Source organism: Myotis davidii, unplaced genomic scaffold (genome assembly GCF_000327345.1).
Source record: "Myotis davidii unplaced genomic scaffold, ASM32734v1 scaffold332, whole genome shotgun sequence".
Taxonomy (NCBI): domain Eukaryota; kingdom Metazoa; phylum Chordata; class Mammalia; order Chiroptera; family Vespertilionidae; genus Myotis; species Myotis davidii.
The window spans coordinates 5,947,582-5,959,992 of NW_006285779.1; the positions used below are offsets into that span (position 1 = coordinate 5,947,582).

At 50.5% G+C, this 12,411-nt stretch overlaps 1 protein-coding gene across 1 annotated transcript in view; it reads left to right on the forward strand.

Annotated features, from left to right (window-relative positions):
* Positions 1-10,979, forward strand: part of LOXL4 (lysyl oxidase like 4) — a 15,916-nt gene extending 4,937 nt beyond the window's left edge. The window contains exons 6-14 of the mRNA XM_006756578.2: positions 1-34; positions 166-354; positions 1,059-1,226; positions 2,277-2,439; positions 4,687-4,930; positions 6,016-6,131; positions 7,026-7,162; positions 7,563-7,674; positions 9,710-10,979. The exon at positions 1-34 is cut by the window's left edge and continues 137 nt beyond it. Coding sequence (XP_006756641.1) covers positions 1-34; positions 166-354; positions 1,059-1,226; positions 2,277-2,439; positions 4,687-4,930; positions 6,016-6,131; positions 7,026-7,162; positions 7,563-7,674; positions 9,710-9,780 — 1,234 coding nt within the window. The 3' untranslated portion in view covers positions 9,781-10,979. The remainder of the gene's footprint in view (positions 35-165; positions 355-1,058; positions 1,227-2,276; positions 2,440-4,686; positions 4,931-6,015; positions 6,132-7,025; positions 7,163-7,562; positions 7,675-9,709) is intronic.
* The last annotated feature ends 1,432 nt before the right edge of the window (positions 10,980-12,411 follow it).

Here is a 12,411-nt window from a genome sequence, read left to right on the forward strand (position 1 = left end):
TTTGGGGCCCAGATGGGCCAAGGTAAGCAAGGAGGTCTGGGGTGGGGAGTGGGGCCTGGACGTGCTACTGGTCCATTCCTTGGTGGTCCTGGGGTGCCCGGGCCCAGGACAGAAACTCCCCCCCTCTGTGATTGGGAAGCCACAGCTGTGGGGCTGCAGAGGTAGAGCCTCAGTGGCATTTCTCTCCCTCCCTCTGTAGGGCTGGGGCTCATCCACATGAGTGAGGTGCGCTGCAAGGGGTCTGAGCGGACCCTCAGTGAATGCCCCGCCCTGGACGGGTCCCCTAATGGTTGTCAACATGAGAATGATGCTGCTGTCAGGTGCAATGTCCCAAACATGGGCTTCCAGAATCAGGTGAGCTCAGGCCTGGGCATGGCCTCAAGCTGGGGACTGGGGAAGCCCTCAGGTAGCCCCAGGATGCCGCATGGAGCCAGGGGGAGGGGTTGGCAAGAGGCAGCTAGTGCTTCTGCCTTGGGCCCAGCTGGCCTTGCCTGGGAGCCAGCCTAGAGAGCCTCGCCTCTCCCGAGTCTGCCCTGGCCTGGCCCACAGTCCCTCAGGACAGCAGGAACTCTAGGTGGCTGTCCCCTCCCATTACACTCTCTCTGGATCCCTCTAAAGTTGAGGTGAAAGGTGCAGAGGGTGGAGGGCTGCAGGACTGTCAGCTGGGGAGTGGCACTGGGAGGCTTCGAGGATGATCAGAGTTCACTGTCATGCTAATGTGGACGGTGGGCAAGTTTCTGAGTCTCTGACCTTGGTTCTCTCTTCCGTAAAATGGGTAACTGTCTCACAGGGTCACTGTGAATGGGACGGTTGATATGAAATCCTCAGCAATTGGCGAGTCGCCATTAATGGTAGGATTTCAGATAGGAGGAGGGCAAGTACTGGAAAAGGAGCCCCAGGAACAGGCGCTTGAGTCATATTTCTCGAGCAGACAGGGACATTAGGGCGAACCCAGAGAGGGAAGTGTCATGTCAGGGCAGCACAGCGAGCTGGCCTGCAAATCCCGAGCTCCCCCTCCTGAGGCCACCCTGCTTCTCACACACCTCTGACCATCGCAGGTGCGCTTGGCTGGCGGGCGCAACCCCGAGGAGGGTGTGGTGGAGGTGCAGGTGGAGGTGAATGGGGTCCGACGCTGGGGGACCGTGTGCAGTGACCACTGGGGGCTCACCGAAGCCATGGTGACCTGCCGACAGCTCGGCCTGGGTTTTGCCAGCCATGCTATCAAGGTAGGTCCCTGTCTTGCTCCCAAACTTCCTGTGCTAAAGCTACGAACCATCCATCCATCCATCCATTCATTCAACAATTAATTACTGAGTGAAACTGGGCCAATGTAATGCTGGGTGCTGGGGATGCTGTGGTGAAGACAGATCCTTCCTCATAGAGCAGCCAGCCCAGGGAGGGAGACAGTCATTAACACAACGTTCACACAGCAGGCACATGATTGTGTCTGCAGAAAGACAGACAGAAGTTAGGCAGACGAGCTGGAGAGGAATCAACAGCCCATGCAAAGTCCTGTGGCCAGAGGAAGCTCCACTCTGCAGCGGAAATCAGGGACCGGGGTGTGGCTAGTAAAGGGGAGTGATGTGAAGTGTGAGGGTGGAGGAGGCAGGGGCAAGACCATTCAAAGCCTGCAGTGCAGATTTTTTAAAAGATTTCTTCCTTGCTCTTTTGCAAACAGTCGGGGTGGGGACTAAGGTGACTACAGGGAAACATGCTCAGGAAACAGTGTTGCCGTAGCCCAGGTGAGAAATGATGCTGGCTGGGACCAGGCAAGTGGCAGTTCTGGTAGAAACAAGTGGATAGAGTCAAAAGGTATCAAGGCACCAAGTCAAGAGGCTTTAACTGCAATAGGCAAACCTCTTCAACTGCACTGTGCTGGCTACCGGGCATGCTGGGCACAACTCACCTGGCAAACCAGGGCCAACCCTGAGCACAGCCGACCGTCTGGGGCTGGGAACTGGGACAGGCCGCCTGGGCGGGCAGGAAGGGAACAGACCCTCCTCCTCAAAGAGCTGAGGGCTGCCAGGTGGGAGAGGGATGGGAGCAGGGCCATGGGAGGTGGAAGCAGCAAACAATGTATTTCTGCCTCACTCCATGGAAGAAATGGCTATTATCAGAGGGGTCCAAAGTGGCATGGGCTGCTCCATCACTAAAGGTTTCCCGGCTGAGGCCGGGCACAGCATGGTGGGGTGTTCTGACAGGTCTGAGCCATAGATGGGAGTCAGATGACTCCAAAGGTACCTCTCCACCCTGACTGGGTGATGCTGTTTTCTTAGGACACCTGGTACTGGCAGGGGACAGCGGGGGCCGAAGAAGTGGTGATGAGCGGGGTGCGCTGCTCAGGCACAGAGCTGGCCCTGCAGCAGTGCCAAAGGCACGGACCAGTGCACTGCCCCCACAGCACGGGGCGCGGCTCAGCTGGAGTCTCCTGCACGGACAGTGAGTAACGAGAGGGCCCATGGGGCCGTGGGGCAGGCAGGCCTGGCTCCCCCCAAAGCAAGCCTACACCTCCCTCCCTCAGGGACGGCTCTGAGGCTGGGTGCTATCAAGGTAGGTCCCAGCTCCAGGTCAGCAGCGGGGGGAGTGGAAGGAGGGCTGGACTTGGAGTACCAGCTCTGCCAGTTATCAGCTGTGTGTGGCCAAGTCAGTTCACATAGGGTGGCCAATTCTGCCCAGCCCATTCCATGGAGTCATTGCGAGAATTAAAACAGAGAATGTGTGAAAATATAAGGATATACAACAGTGTTTTCCAATGTTCATATCATGACTAACAGTTAAAAAAGAAAAAAAAACAGAATAGAAAACAACAGAATGAGTTACATTTAGTAAGGGCAGTATTTTTTCTTGGAATTACGTATATGTGTACTAATGGCATGAAATATATTTCTTACTGCAGTTTGTAGTAAGGGGAAAGTTTGAAAGCTGTTGTGGAGGGTACACAAATGTGCGGGCATGTGGCCTCAGACTCCCTGTGTATTCTCCTGAGCTCTGGGATTCATCCAAAAGGCTACAGGCCAAGGCCATTCTCAGGCATCAGTCTGCCCCACGCACTGATTCCGGGGGCAGCAGCATCTGTTTGACATCTGCCGACCAGGTCTGTGCCAAGATAACTACGTATATCTAGTCCAAAGGCTAGAGGCTGGCACCAACCCAAGTGGCCTCTTGACCTTCTTCCCAACCAGGCTTCAATGCCAAGACATCCTTAACCTTGTCAGTGAGCTTTAGGGCTTTCTCTGTCCAGTGAACCTGGAAGAACACTGGGCCTAACAGCACACCCTGCCCTGCAGGGTGATGGGACATCGGGGTGAGCCTACACCAAGGCTCACGGCACATTGGGGGCCTGCTCCCCACTCACTCCCTTTCTGGGAATGGCAGCTCTGCTCCTGAACACACTCGAAGCTTCACAATAGCTTAGCACAGCCTCCTGCTGCCTCTGTGGCCACCCTATTAGTCCTCTGTGATTTTTCTCATTTCTTTCTTTCCTTTACTCTCTCTTCTCATTCTCTCTGAAAGCTCTCTCTTTCCGTTGGGACACACCCTGGCTCTCTCCAAAAAATACCCCAGGAATTTCCAGTGCACTTTTAGTGCTAGCACAGGCATCATATAGCCACCCAGCCGTTTCCCCACTCCCACCCTCAGGGCGTGTTTCCATCGCAGGGTAGCGAGCGCACAGGCTCACCCATATGATGCCTCTGCCAAAAATCTGAACTGGAACCCTGTTTTTGCATGACAAGCATTGAGAACAGGCAACTTTTCTCTCTTGATGTTACATGGCAACAGCTGTGGATCTCCACATCTGTGTTGTCACACGCGAGGGACAGCAATGAGAGGAGGCATGTGGCTTCCCAGGAGGGTAAGAGCCGCTGTGGCAGGAAGGGAGCGGGAGAGGCACTGAGCAGTTTATCAAGACACAGGCTCCAGCTCGTTGAACTTTTATGCACAGAAAAGCACCAGAAATGGCCGTGATACCTCGGAGGGCAACGCATAGGATGCCCTGGTATGAACACCCATGCGAGCGATCAGGTTAGAACAGAGATTGTGGAGAAGGCGCAGGCCTAGGAACTGCAGCAGAATGAACCAGAATGGTAGATCAGGAGCAAGCTTGGAGATTAACCCTCCCAACTGCCCCCTTCCCCTCTCCCAACCCTTACACTGAAGGAACTGAGTCCCAGAGTGAGTGACTGAGCGGAGGTAACCAAGTAGCACTTACTGAGAGGTTATCGGAGCTAAGCAACACAAAGGCAGAAAGGCTGAGAAGCATTTTACAAAAGAAATACTAGCTTACATCAATTACATGCCTATCGCGGCCCAATGATCTAAGCACCTTACAGGTATTATGGCATTATTATCACTATTATTATCCTCGTCTTCCAGATGAGGAAAATGAGAGACAAAAAGGTTAAGCAGTTCACAGAGCTAGTTAATGGTGTAGCCAGAAATTAAGCCAAGACATGAACCTAGGCGGCCTGGTCCCAAAGCCAGTAAGCTTAACCTTGACACTGTAACTGCCTCCAGGGTTAGGGCAATAGATTGTTCCTTTGTGACTAGAACTCACATCTCCTGACTCCTAAACCACCCTACCCTTCTGGGGTCCCCAAAAGAGCTTAGTCTGGGGGCAAGCCTACCAAGGGAGCCCAAACAGCTGCCTTCCAACCTGTGCATCCCCACATGCCCTCTGCGGTCCAGGTGCTCCAGACCTTGTGATGAACGCCCAGCTAGTGCAGGAGACGGCCTACTTGGAGGACCGCCCACTCAGCCAGCTCTACTGCGCCCACGAAGAGAACTGCCTCTCCAAGTCTGCTGACCACATGGACTGGCCCTACGGACACCGGCGCCTGTTGCGCTTCTCCTCACAGATCTTCAACCTGGGTCGGGCTGACTTCCGTCCCAAGACAGGCCGCCACAGCTGGATTTGGCACCAGTGCCACATGTTAGTGACCGCCATGCCATGACTCTACAGGGACAAAGAGCAGGGGCCAGGGGCCAAGCCTGCCTGGCCTCAGGCATACTTTCCTGGGAGGGGTGCGCGCTCTGGGTAAGAGCCTCCTTCCTAGAGGCCTTACTGACCTTGCCTCCAGGAGGCGATAGGGAATCCCAGAAACATCAGCTCACCCTCTCCATTGCTCTCGCTGGCCCTGGATGTGCCCATGTTGATGGTGCTCATGGGGTCCATTTCCCACAGTAACATCCAACAGAGCCATTACTGCCACCGGGGCTGGTCTCTGTTAGGGTGATATTGGACAATTTTTCTATGTGGGACCTGAGGCCTTGTCTTTAAAAGCCATGTGAAGTGGGGACTCCTAGAAACCTGCAGACCCAAAATAGACATCCCATGCAGGATGCTGGCTCTGCAGGAAAAGCTTGCTGGTTTCTGCAGCAGCAAAGCAAGGTCCCCAAAGAAGAGCTAAAAGGAGACAATGAACATTCTTTCCTATCAGGAGTCCCCAGCCCAGACAGGAGGAGAGACAATGCCTGTGACAAAGCAGAATGGAAAAGTGGCTTTTTTTCTTTAGGACAGGGCCGTGGGTGGGGAACGCTGAGAGGAATGGGCAACCACTCGGACTTGGCCTTGTGAGATAATGAGCTCCCTTCCTTACAGCGTGGAGAGCTGTCATTAGAACTGGATTGGAAACAATGGTAGCAATTTCCCAGGCTGACAGGGAGCACAGTAAGCACCCTCTCAGCAGCTCAGCTCCTAGGCTGGTCCCCTAGAAGTGCCCCTTCCTTCCACCTCCGATCAGGCCTTGAAGCCAGGCCTGGCCTGTGGAGGCTACCAGGGCAGAGACTTCACTTCTCACCGGGGTAAGACCCTAGGTAATGGGGCAGCTGTGCCTTGCTGCTGGGCAGGGGAGCCAAGAAGGTAGGCCATGTGTCACTAATCTCGGGTTTGGGAGAAGGGCACTGCCCTGCTATTATAACATTCTCCTCTGGGTAATGATGGGGCCTGGTCCTCAATCTTCCCTGCCAACTTCTCCAGAGAAGTTCTCTAGACTGACAGCTCTGCCCCTTCCGCAGGCATTACCACAGCATTGAGGTCTTCACCCACTATGACCTACTCACTCTCAACGGCTCCAAGGTGGCTGAGGGGCATAAGGCCAGCTTCTGTCTGGAGGACACAAATTGCCCTGCAGGTATGTGGCTTCCTGTCAGCATTTCCGCTTCCTGTTATAGTTATTCCCCTTCCTGGGGTCAGGTTCCCCTCTGCCCTGCTCGATAGCCCCTGGCACCTGGGGACTCTGGCTTGGCAACTGTCAGCACGCAAGGCATTTCAAAATGATCGATTCCCTACCTTCTGAAATCTTAGGTGGAAGGTCCCTACTTCCTCTGCATTCCCACCCCACACTTTGTACCAGCTTTAAAATACTTAACACTTTCCTATTTCAGATAATAGTTGCAGACCTGTCTCATCTCTGCTAAATTCTTTGAGGGCATGGATTGTCTGATTCCTATTTGCATAAACACAATTCCTAGCCCTTAGGAAAAGGCATGGTAAACACTGGCTCCTGAGGGCTGGATGGATGGAGGGACAAATGTAGCTCAGTAGAGCTGGAATCTTCCAACCACATTTCCTAGGCCAAAAAGGCTTTCCACTAGAGCAGCGGTTCTCAACCTGTGGATCGCGACCCCTTTGGCGGTAGAATGACCCTTTCACAGGGGTCGCCTAAGACCATCCTGCATATCAGATATTTACACTACGATTCATAACAGTAGCAAAATTACAGTTATGAAGTAGCAACGAAAATAATTTTATGGTTGGGTCACAACATGAGGAACTATATTTATAGGGCCAGAAGGTTGAGAACCACTGGACTAGAGCATCCAAAGGAAGAACCTCTGTCACAGATGGGGTTTGTTGCAGTGCCAGATCTCTGCTGATACTGAGGCAGGTTAATCTGACTGCATGTAAGACCTGCTTGGTAAGGCTGGTGTGAGACTATATGATAAAGTATGTGAAAGACCTAGCAGAGTGCGTAGTCCCAAATGCCTAAACCAGTGCCTCAATAACGCAGTACCTTTCCTTACAGGACTGCAGCGGCGCTACGCATGTGCCAACTTTGGAGAACAGGGAGTGACCGTTGGCTGCTGGGACACCTACCGGCATGACATTGACTGCCAGTGGGTGGATATCACAGACGTGGGGCCCGGGGACTACATTTTTCAGGTAAGGGGGCTCCTGGGACTCCCCACAGGAAGTCCATTTCCTCCAGATGTTCCAAAAGCTTCCCTGAGGTAAAAAAGAGTATCATAAGGTCAAGGTCTCCCACAGGTCTGGCCCTCGAAGGGGCTGTGTGTGCTACAGGGGAAAGAACGCTGACTTAGGGTTTGGAGGGCCTGGGTTCGGGTCCTGATTCAACAGGCAGTCACAGCTTCTCAGTCATGACTTTTCAGTCCCCATTTGTAAAATAGGGACATTCATGTCTACCTCCTGGGTGGCTATGAGGATTAATTAAAGAATATAAACATGCTTTGTAGAATCACACAAAATGTAAAGGATTATTCCAGCCATTAGCAACTCAGGAGTCAAATCACCAGTTTTCAGCTGCCCCCTCCTCTCGCTCCAGGTGGTCGTGAACCCCAAGTACGAGGTGGCAGAGTCTGATTTCTCCAACAACATGATGCAGTGCCGTTGCAAATATAATGGGCACCAGGTCTGGCTGCACAACTGCCACACAGGTAACTGCGAGCCACCAGGGGACCAGCCCTCTATGGGCTTGGGGAGCTGGAAGACTCCAAATGTACTGTGTGACTTGAAGGTGTGTGTAAAAGGCTGGGTGTGGAACACAGCTGACTTTGACACCTTCACAGGAAGATTTGCAGAACTAATCAGACTATCAAGCCTCACCCAATAGCTACTTCTTTCTATATCCCTTTGTCCTAAGGCTGTTTGGATTGTAAACGGGTTTCCATCTGTCCTAGAGTCTTTCCTGTTACTCAAGCCATGTCAGGATTTCCCTATTCCAGTTCATTATTTTTCCCTCCCTTTCATATGGTCTTTATTAGTTGCCTCCATCGTAAACTGTCTCACAGGCAAAAGTAGAAGTCCCTCAGATCTGCCTCCAACTGTGATTACTGCTTGCCAAAAAGGGACCATGCACCACAGGGCGCAGGGCAGTTGTGGGATTGGCAATAGCAGACAAAAGAGGAAGCAATGATCCAGTGGGGGCAGAGTAAGGAGGTGGTTGCTCTACTTGTCTATGAAGAAAGGGAGCAATTCCATCTTAAAGTTTTAAAAAGGTTGTATTTGCTATGGGCTGTGTGTTCACATACACACTTGTAGTATGTGGGGTGGGGCAGACTTGTCCATTCAGTTAACAAACATTTACTAAGACCTCCGTCTATGTTGAACACTCAGCCAGGCACTAGAAACATATATGAGAGATGCACAGTTCATTGTCAAATAGGGCAAGCAGACATGCAAATGGATAACCCCACTACTACTGAGTACCCCAAACCGGTATGAACTAAATGTTGAACAAGCAGAGACAGAAAGCAACAACCCAAAGGAAGTGATGTTTGAGCTGGGTTTCAAAGGAGGGACAGAAGTCAAGGAAGGGAGGAGTAGGAGGAAGAGCATAGGATTTGGCTTATAAAAGGCTTCTCTGAGTCCAAACTCAACTCCAACCAGTTTTCATCTGTAAGACAGTGAGGAAGTCACCACCTCAGAATCTTTCTCTATTGTACTTCAAACCCACTAAGGTTGACTGCAGAGGGTTGTGATGGTTCCTGCTAATACAACAGACTTTATCCAGTGGGCTTCTGGGAGCCATTAATAAATTATAGTCAAGGGGGCAAAAACATCAGATTTATGTTTCAAAAGATATCTGATAACAGATGGAAGACAATGAGAAGAGGAAGAAGAAATAGCTAAGGTTTGCATATGTGTGACTGAGTCAACTTCGCAGCCATTCGATGAGACAGAAGTGTGAGAGAAATCAGGAATTGGAATCTGACGCTGTGCACCTGGAACAGCAGATCCTCCACAATGCTGGCAGCAGGCTGCAAGGCACAGGGCAGTGAGAAAGGAAAGAAAAACAATGCCGTTCTGATCAGTGTCCCTGCAGAAGAGACAGCATGCTTGAATGAGAGTTGAAGTTATTTAATAAACAGACTATTTATAGAGGTGCGAGTAAGACTAAGGAAACAAGGGGCATTGAGACATCCATGGATAAGCAAGAGTGGAAAACTATCCACCTTTAGGCTTGAAGGGGAGAGGGTATCCTGGAGCCAGATGAAAGCTAGAGCTGTGGATGAGGGAGAACCTGGCCGGGAGTTACAGTAGACCATCACTGCCACAACAAGGGAAGAAATACCCCTCTTCTCTCCTTCCACCCCCTCCATCCCTGGCTGTTGCTTTCCACTGAAACCAGAGGATCAACCAGAAACCAGAGGATGAGATCCAGGGTGAGGCAATCTAGGGGTCAGTTCTCCAGGGCACAGAGAAGACAAATCAAGGTAGAGACTGAATCTGGAGGGGGCAAAGGAGAGTAACCAGCACAACTGTTTCCATCCAATAGCCTATTTATCCCAATGTCCCTGAAACCACACACCTGTCAGGGTCTGTTTCTATAGAATGAATTGGGGCCTGTGCCCAGGACCAACCTGATGTAAAGCATGAGGTCAGCAGAATGTCTGTGTGTTTGGGAAGCTGTCAGGGAAAGGATGAGACTGTGGTGGGTTGGTCACTTACCTGTTTTCCTTTGGCCCACAGGAGATTCATACCGAGCCAATGCAGAGCTCTCCCTGGAGCAGGAGCAGCGTCTGAGGAACAACCTCATCTGAAGCCATCACTGCACATTGCCAGCTGCTGCCCACACACCAGATACCTCAGCTTATTGGAGCCGTGCCCTTCACAGAACCCTGACTCAGAGGGAAATGGGCCAGTGCCAAGGGGCGCCAAGAATTGCTCAGGAAGCCTTTTGATGGCAAGATCACCAAACCAGGATGGTACTGCTCCCTTGGGATGGCTCTAGGCCTGTCCCCTAAGGGCCTTTGGTCTATGGACTATGACTCTCCAGGCTTTGTGCAGCTAAGCTCTTCTTGCATAAGGAGACCCAATCTTTCTTGGATTTTGGCCCTGAGTTCCTGGGTCAGGAGCAATCAGTTCCTTGGGGATGGACTATGGTCCAGTCCCCCACCTTAAATAGTGCTTTGCACATGTCTTGGAGGAGACGAAGACAGGGGCAATACACAGGAGGTGGGGATAGCTCTCTGCAAGCAGATCAGAGCAACACAATTTGCGTCAATGTCACAACTGGCAGAGAAGTTTGTGAATTCATTGCCTTGCTTGATCTGTCCTCATTTAGAACTCACCTGCCTACTCTGTTCCTTAGGGCCCTTACCTTTATCCTACTGTACATATTGGTGTTTCTAATATCCCTGGAAGCGTGGGCCTCAGGCATCCCCTTATCTCCTGATGGGCCAACACCACCAGTTGCTGAGTGCTTGAGAAGGAGTAAGATTTGCAGAAGTGACCAGACAGGACCTTCCTGCAGAGCAATAAAAGAAAAAAAGCAGAAAGTCTGCCAAGGAAAAACTATGTGCCATATACCTGGGCAGGCAACAAAATGTTCCCCTCAAGATCACTGTGCATCTCAGGGCTGGCCTAAATTTCAGGTCTCAACCAAGTTTCTGAAGTGAACTTTGCATTGAATACATTTTTGCAATGGAAAGAGCATCAGTCAAATAAGCCACTCATCTCTGTAGGAATAAGAAGACAGGTCTGGTAGAGTGGGGGAGAGGAGACTATGAGGGAACATTTTATTTAGTTAACCCTAAACCTAGATTAAGACTAAATCTAGGAAAGGCCACCATCCCTTCTTGATGTAGCTACAATATGCTCTTGCTCAGGTAGTATAAAATCCCAGGGTCTTCTTGGACATGATTCTTAATCTTTTCTCCACTTAGACACACTTAAAAGATGATCCTTACAGGTCTGACAGCCCAGTGCCAATAAAGGTTTTTCACTATTGACTGTTACAGAGACAAGGCTGACTGTGATTCTTTGCAGTTCCCAGTGCTCCAACTTCACTTCTTTCACTCCCTTAGCTGATGACCAGGCTGCACAGGGCACACAACAGCCCCACTACATTTCTCTGATCAGACATCAGCCTACTGTCTTGCTTCCCAATTCCCTACCCAGGCTCAGTGCTGAAACATGGGTTAGAAAGGTTAAGGGATTAAAGGTAGGCGGCAAGAAGGTCAAGTCCAGGGACTGTAAACTTTTATAACTGAGGCTGCAAAGTCTAAATAAATGGATATAGATTTACAATAGTGTGTCCCACTCTTGCTCCCCCCTCCCCATATCATGAGTGCCACCCCCTCCTTAGGGAGTAAAAAGGCACATGCTCTGGGGTACACTCTATGAACAAAGACATGCTTTCTTCCTTCTCTACCTTCTCTCTTTTCAACTCCCTCATCTCCTTCATTAGGCAGAGGGAGCATTATATTTTGGCACAGCAGTTTAGGTAAACAAGGGAAGGACTGATTTCCTGTTGGAGCCAGCAAACATCTCCCAAACAGTAACAACATTATACTCACACATGCAGCTAATGGTCTGTGAAAGAATGTGCAGCTAGTCGGGGAGCATGTGGTGACTGATGGTTAGATTCAGGCAGGGAGGTTACCCACAGGTTCTGGCTGGATCCAATTTCCAAGAGAGCCAGAAAAGTAGGCCAGGCAGTCAGCCACCAGCTCTGGTCTCAGTCTTGCTGCCCACATCACATGTTTGATAGGTGCAGCCAGTTTTAATTCTTGGAAAAAGCTATACAAGGGTTGTCCTGTTACACCTGAGTTGAAAGGGAAGGGCATGGGAAGACTGGTGGCTGGCATGACTTATAACTAGATGAGGAATGTTAACAGAATACCAACCACCAAATTCCAGACAAAACCAAAAATGTCAGAAGACTTTCATCTCAGCACACTTTAGTCTCTGAGAAACTAAAGTGCTAGGAACTTCAGAAGCCTACATTATTTCTATTCTACAAAGACTTTTGCTCTATGCAGAGCATATCCAAACTCAAGGGGAAGGTATCTTTTTACTATAAATTCCAAGTAATCCTGGATGCAGACATTCAACATACATGAAGCAACATATATGCATAGCAGAATGCACTGTGTCTTCTCTAACATCTAACAAGGAGCCAGTGGCAGCTACAGGGTGCTCACCAGTTACCTCAGCTTGTGAAGGCATGGTTTAGATATAGCCAAAGATTTTATTCCCATCTGGACAAGTTCAATGTAATCCATGCTGGGCCATGGCAGGACCTCTTACCTCTAGCCAGTATACATCAATCCCAACTACTAGAAAAAGATAATGAAAAACACACTCTCTACTAAGGGTAGAAGCAGCAGCACTCTATAGTTTTCAATATTGGCTAAAAAAAAAAGTCCTTTCTCTGGGTCTGATTATAA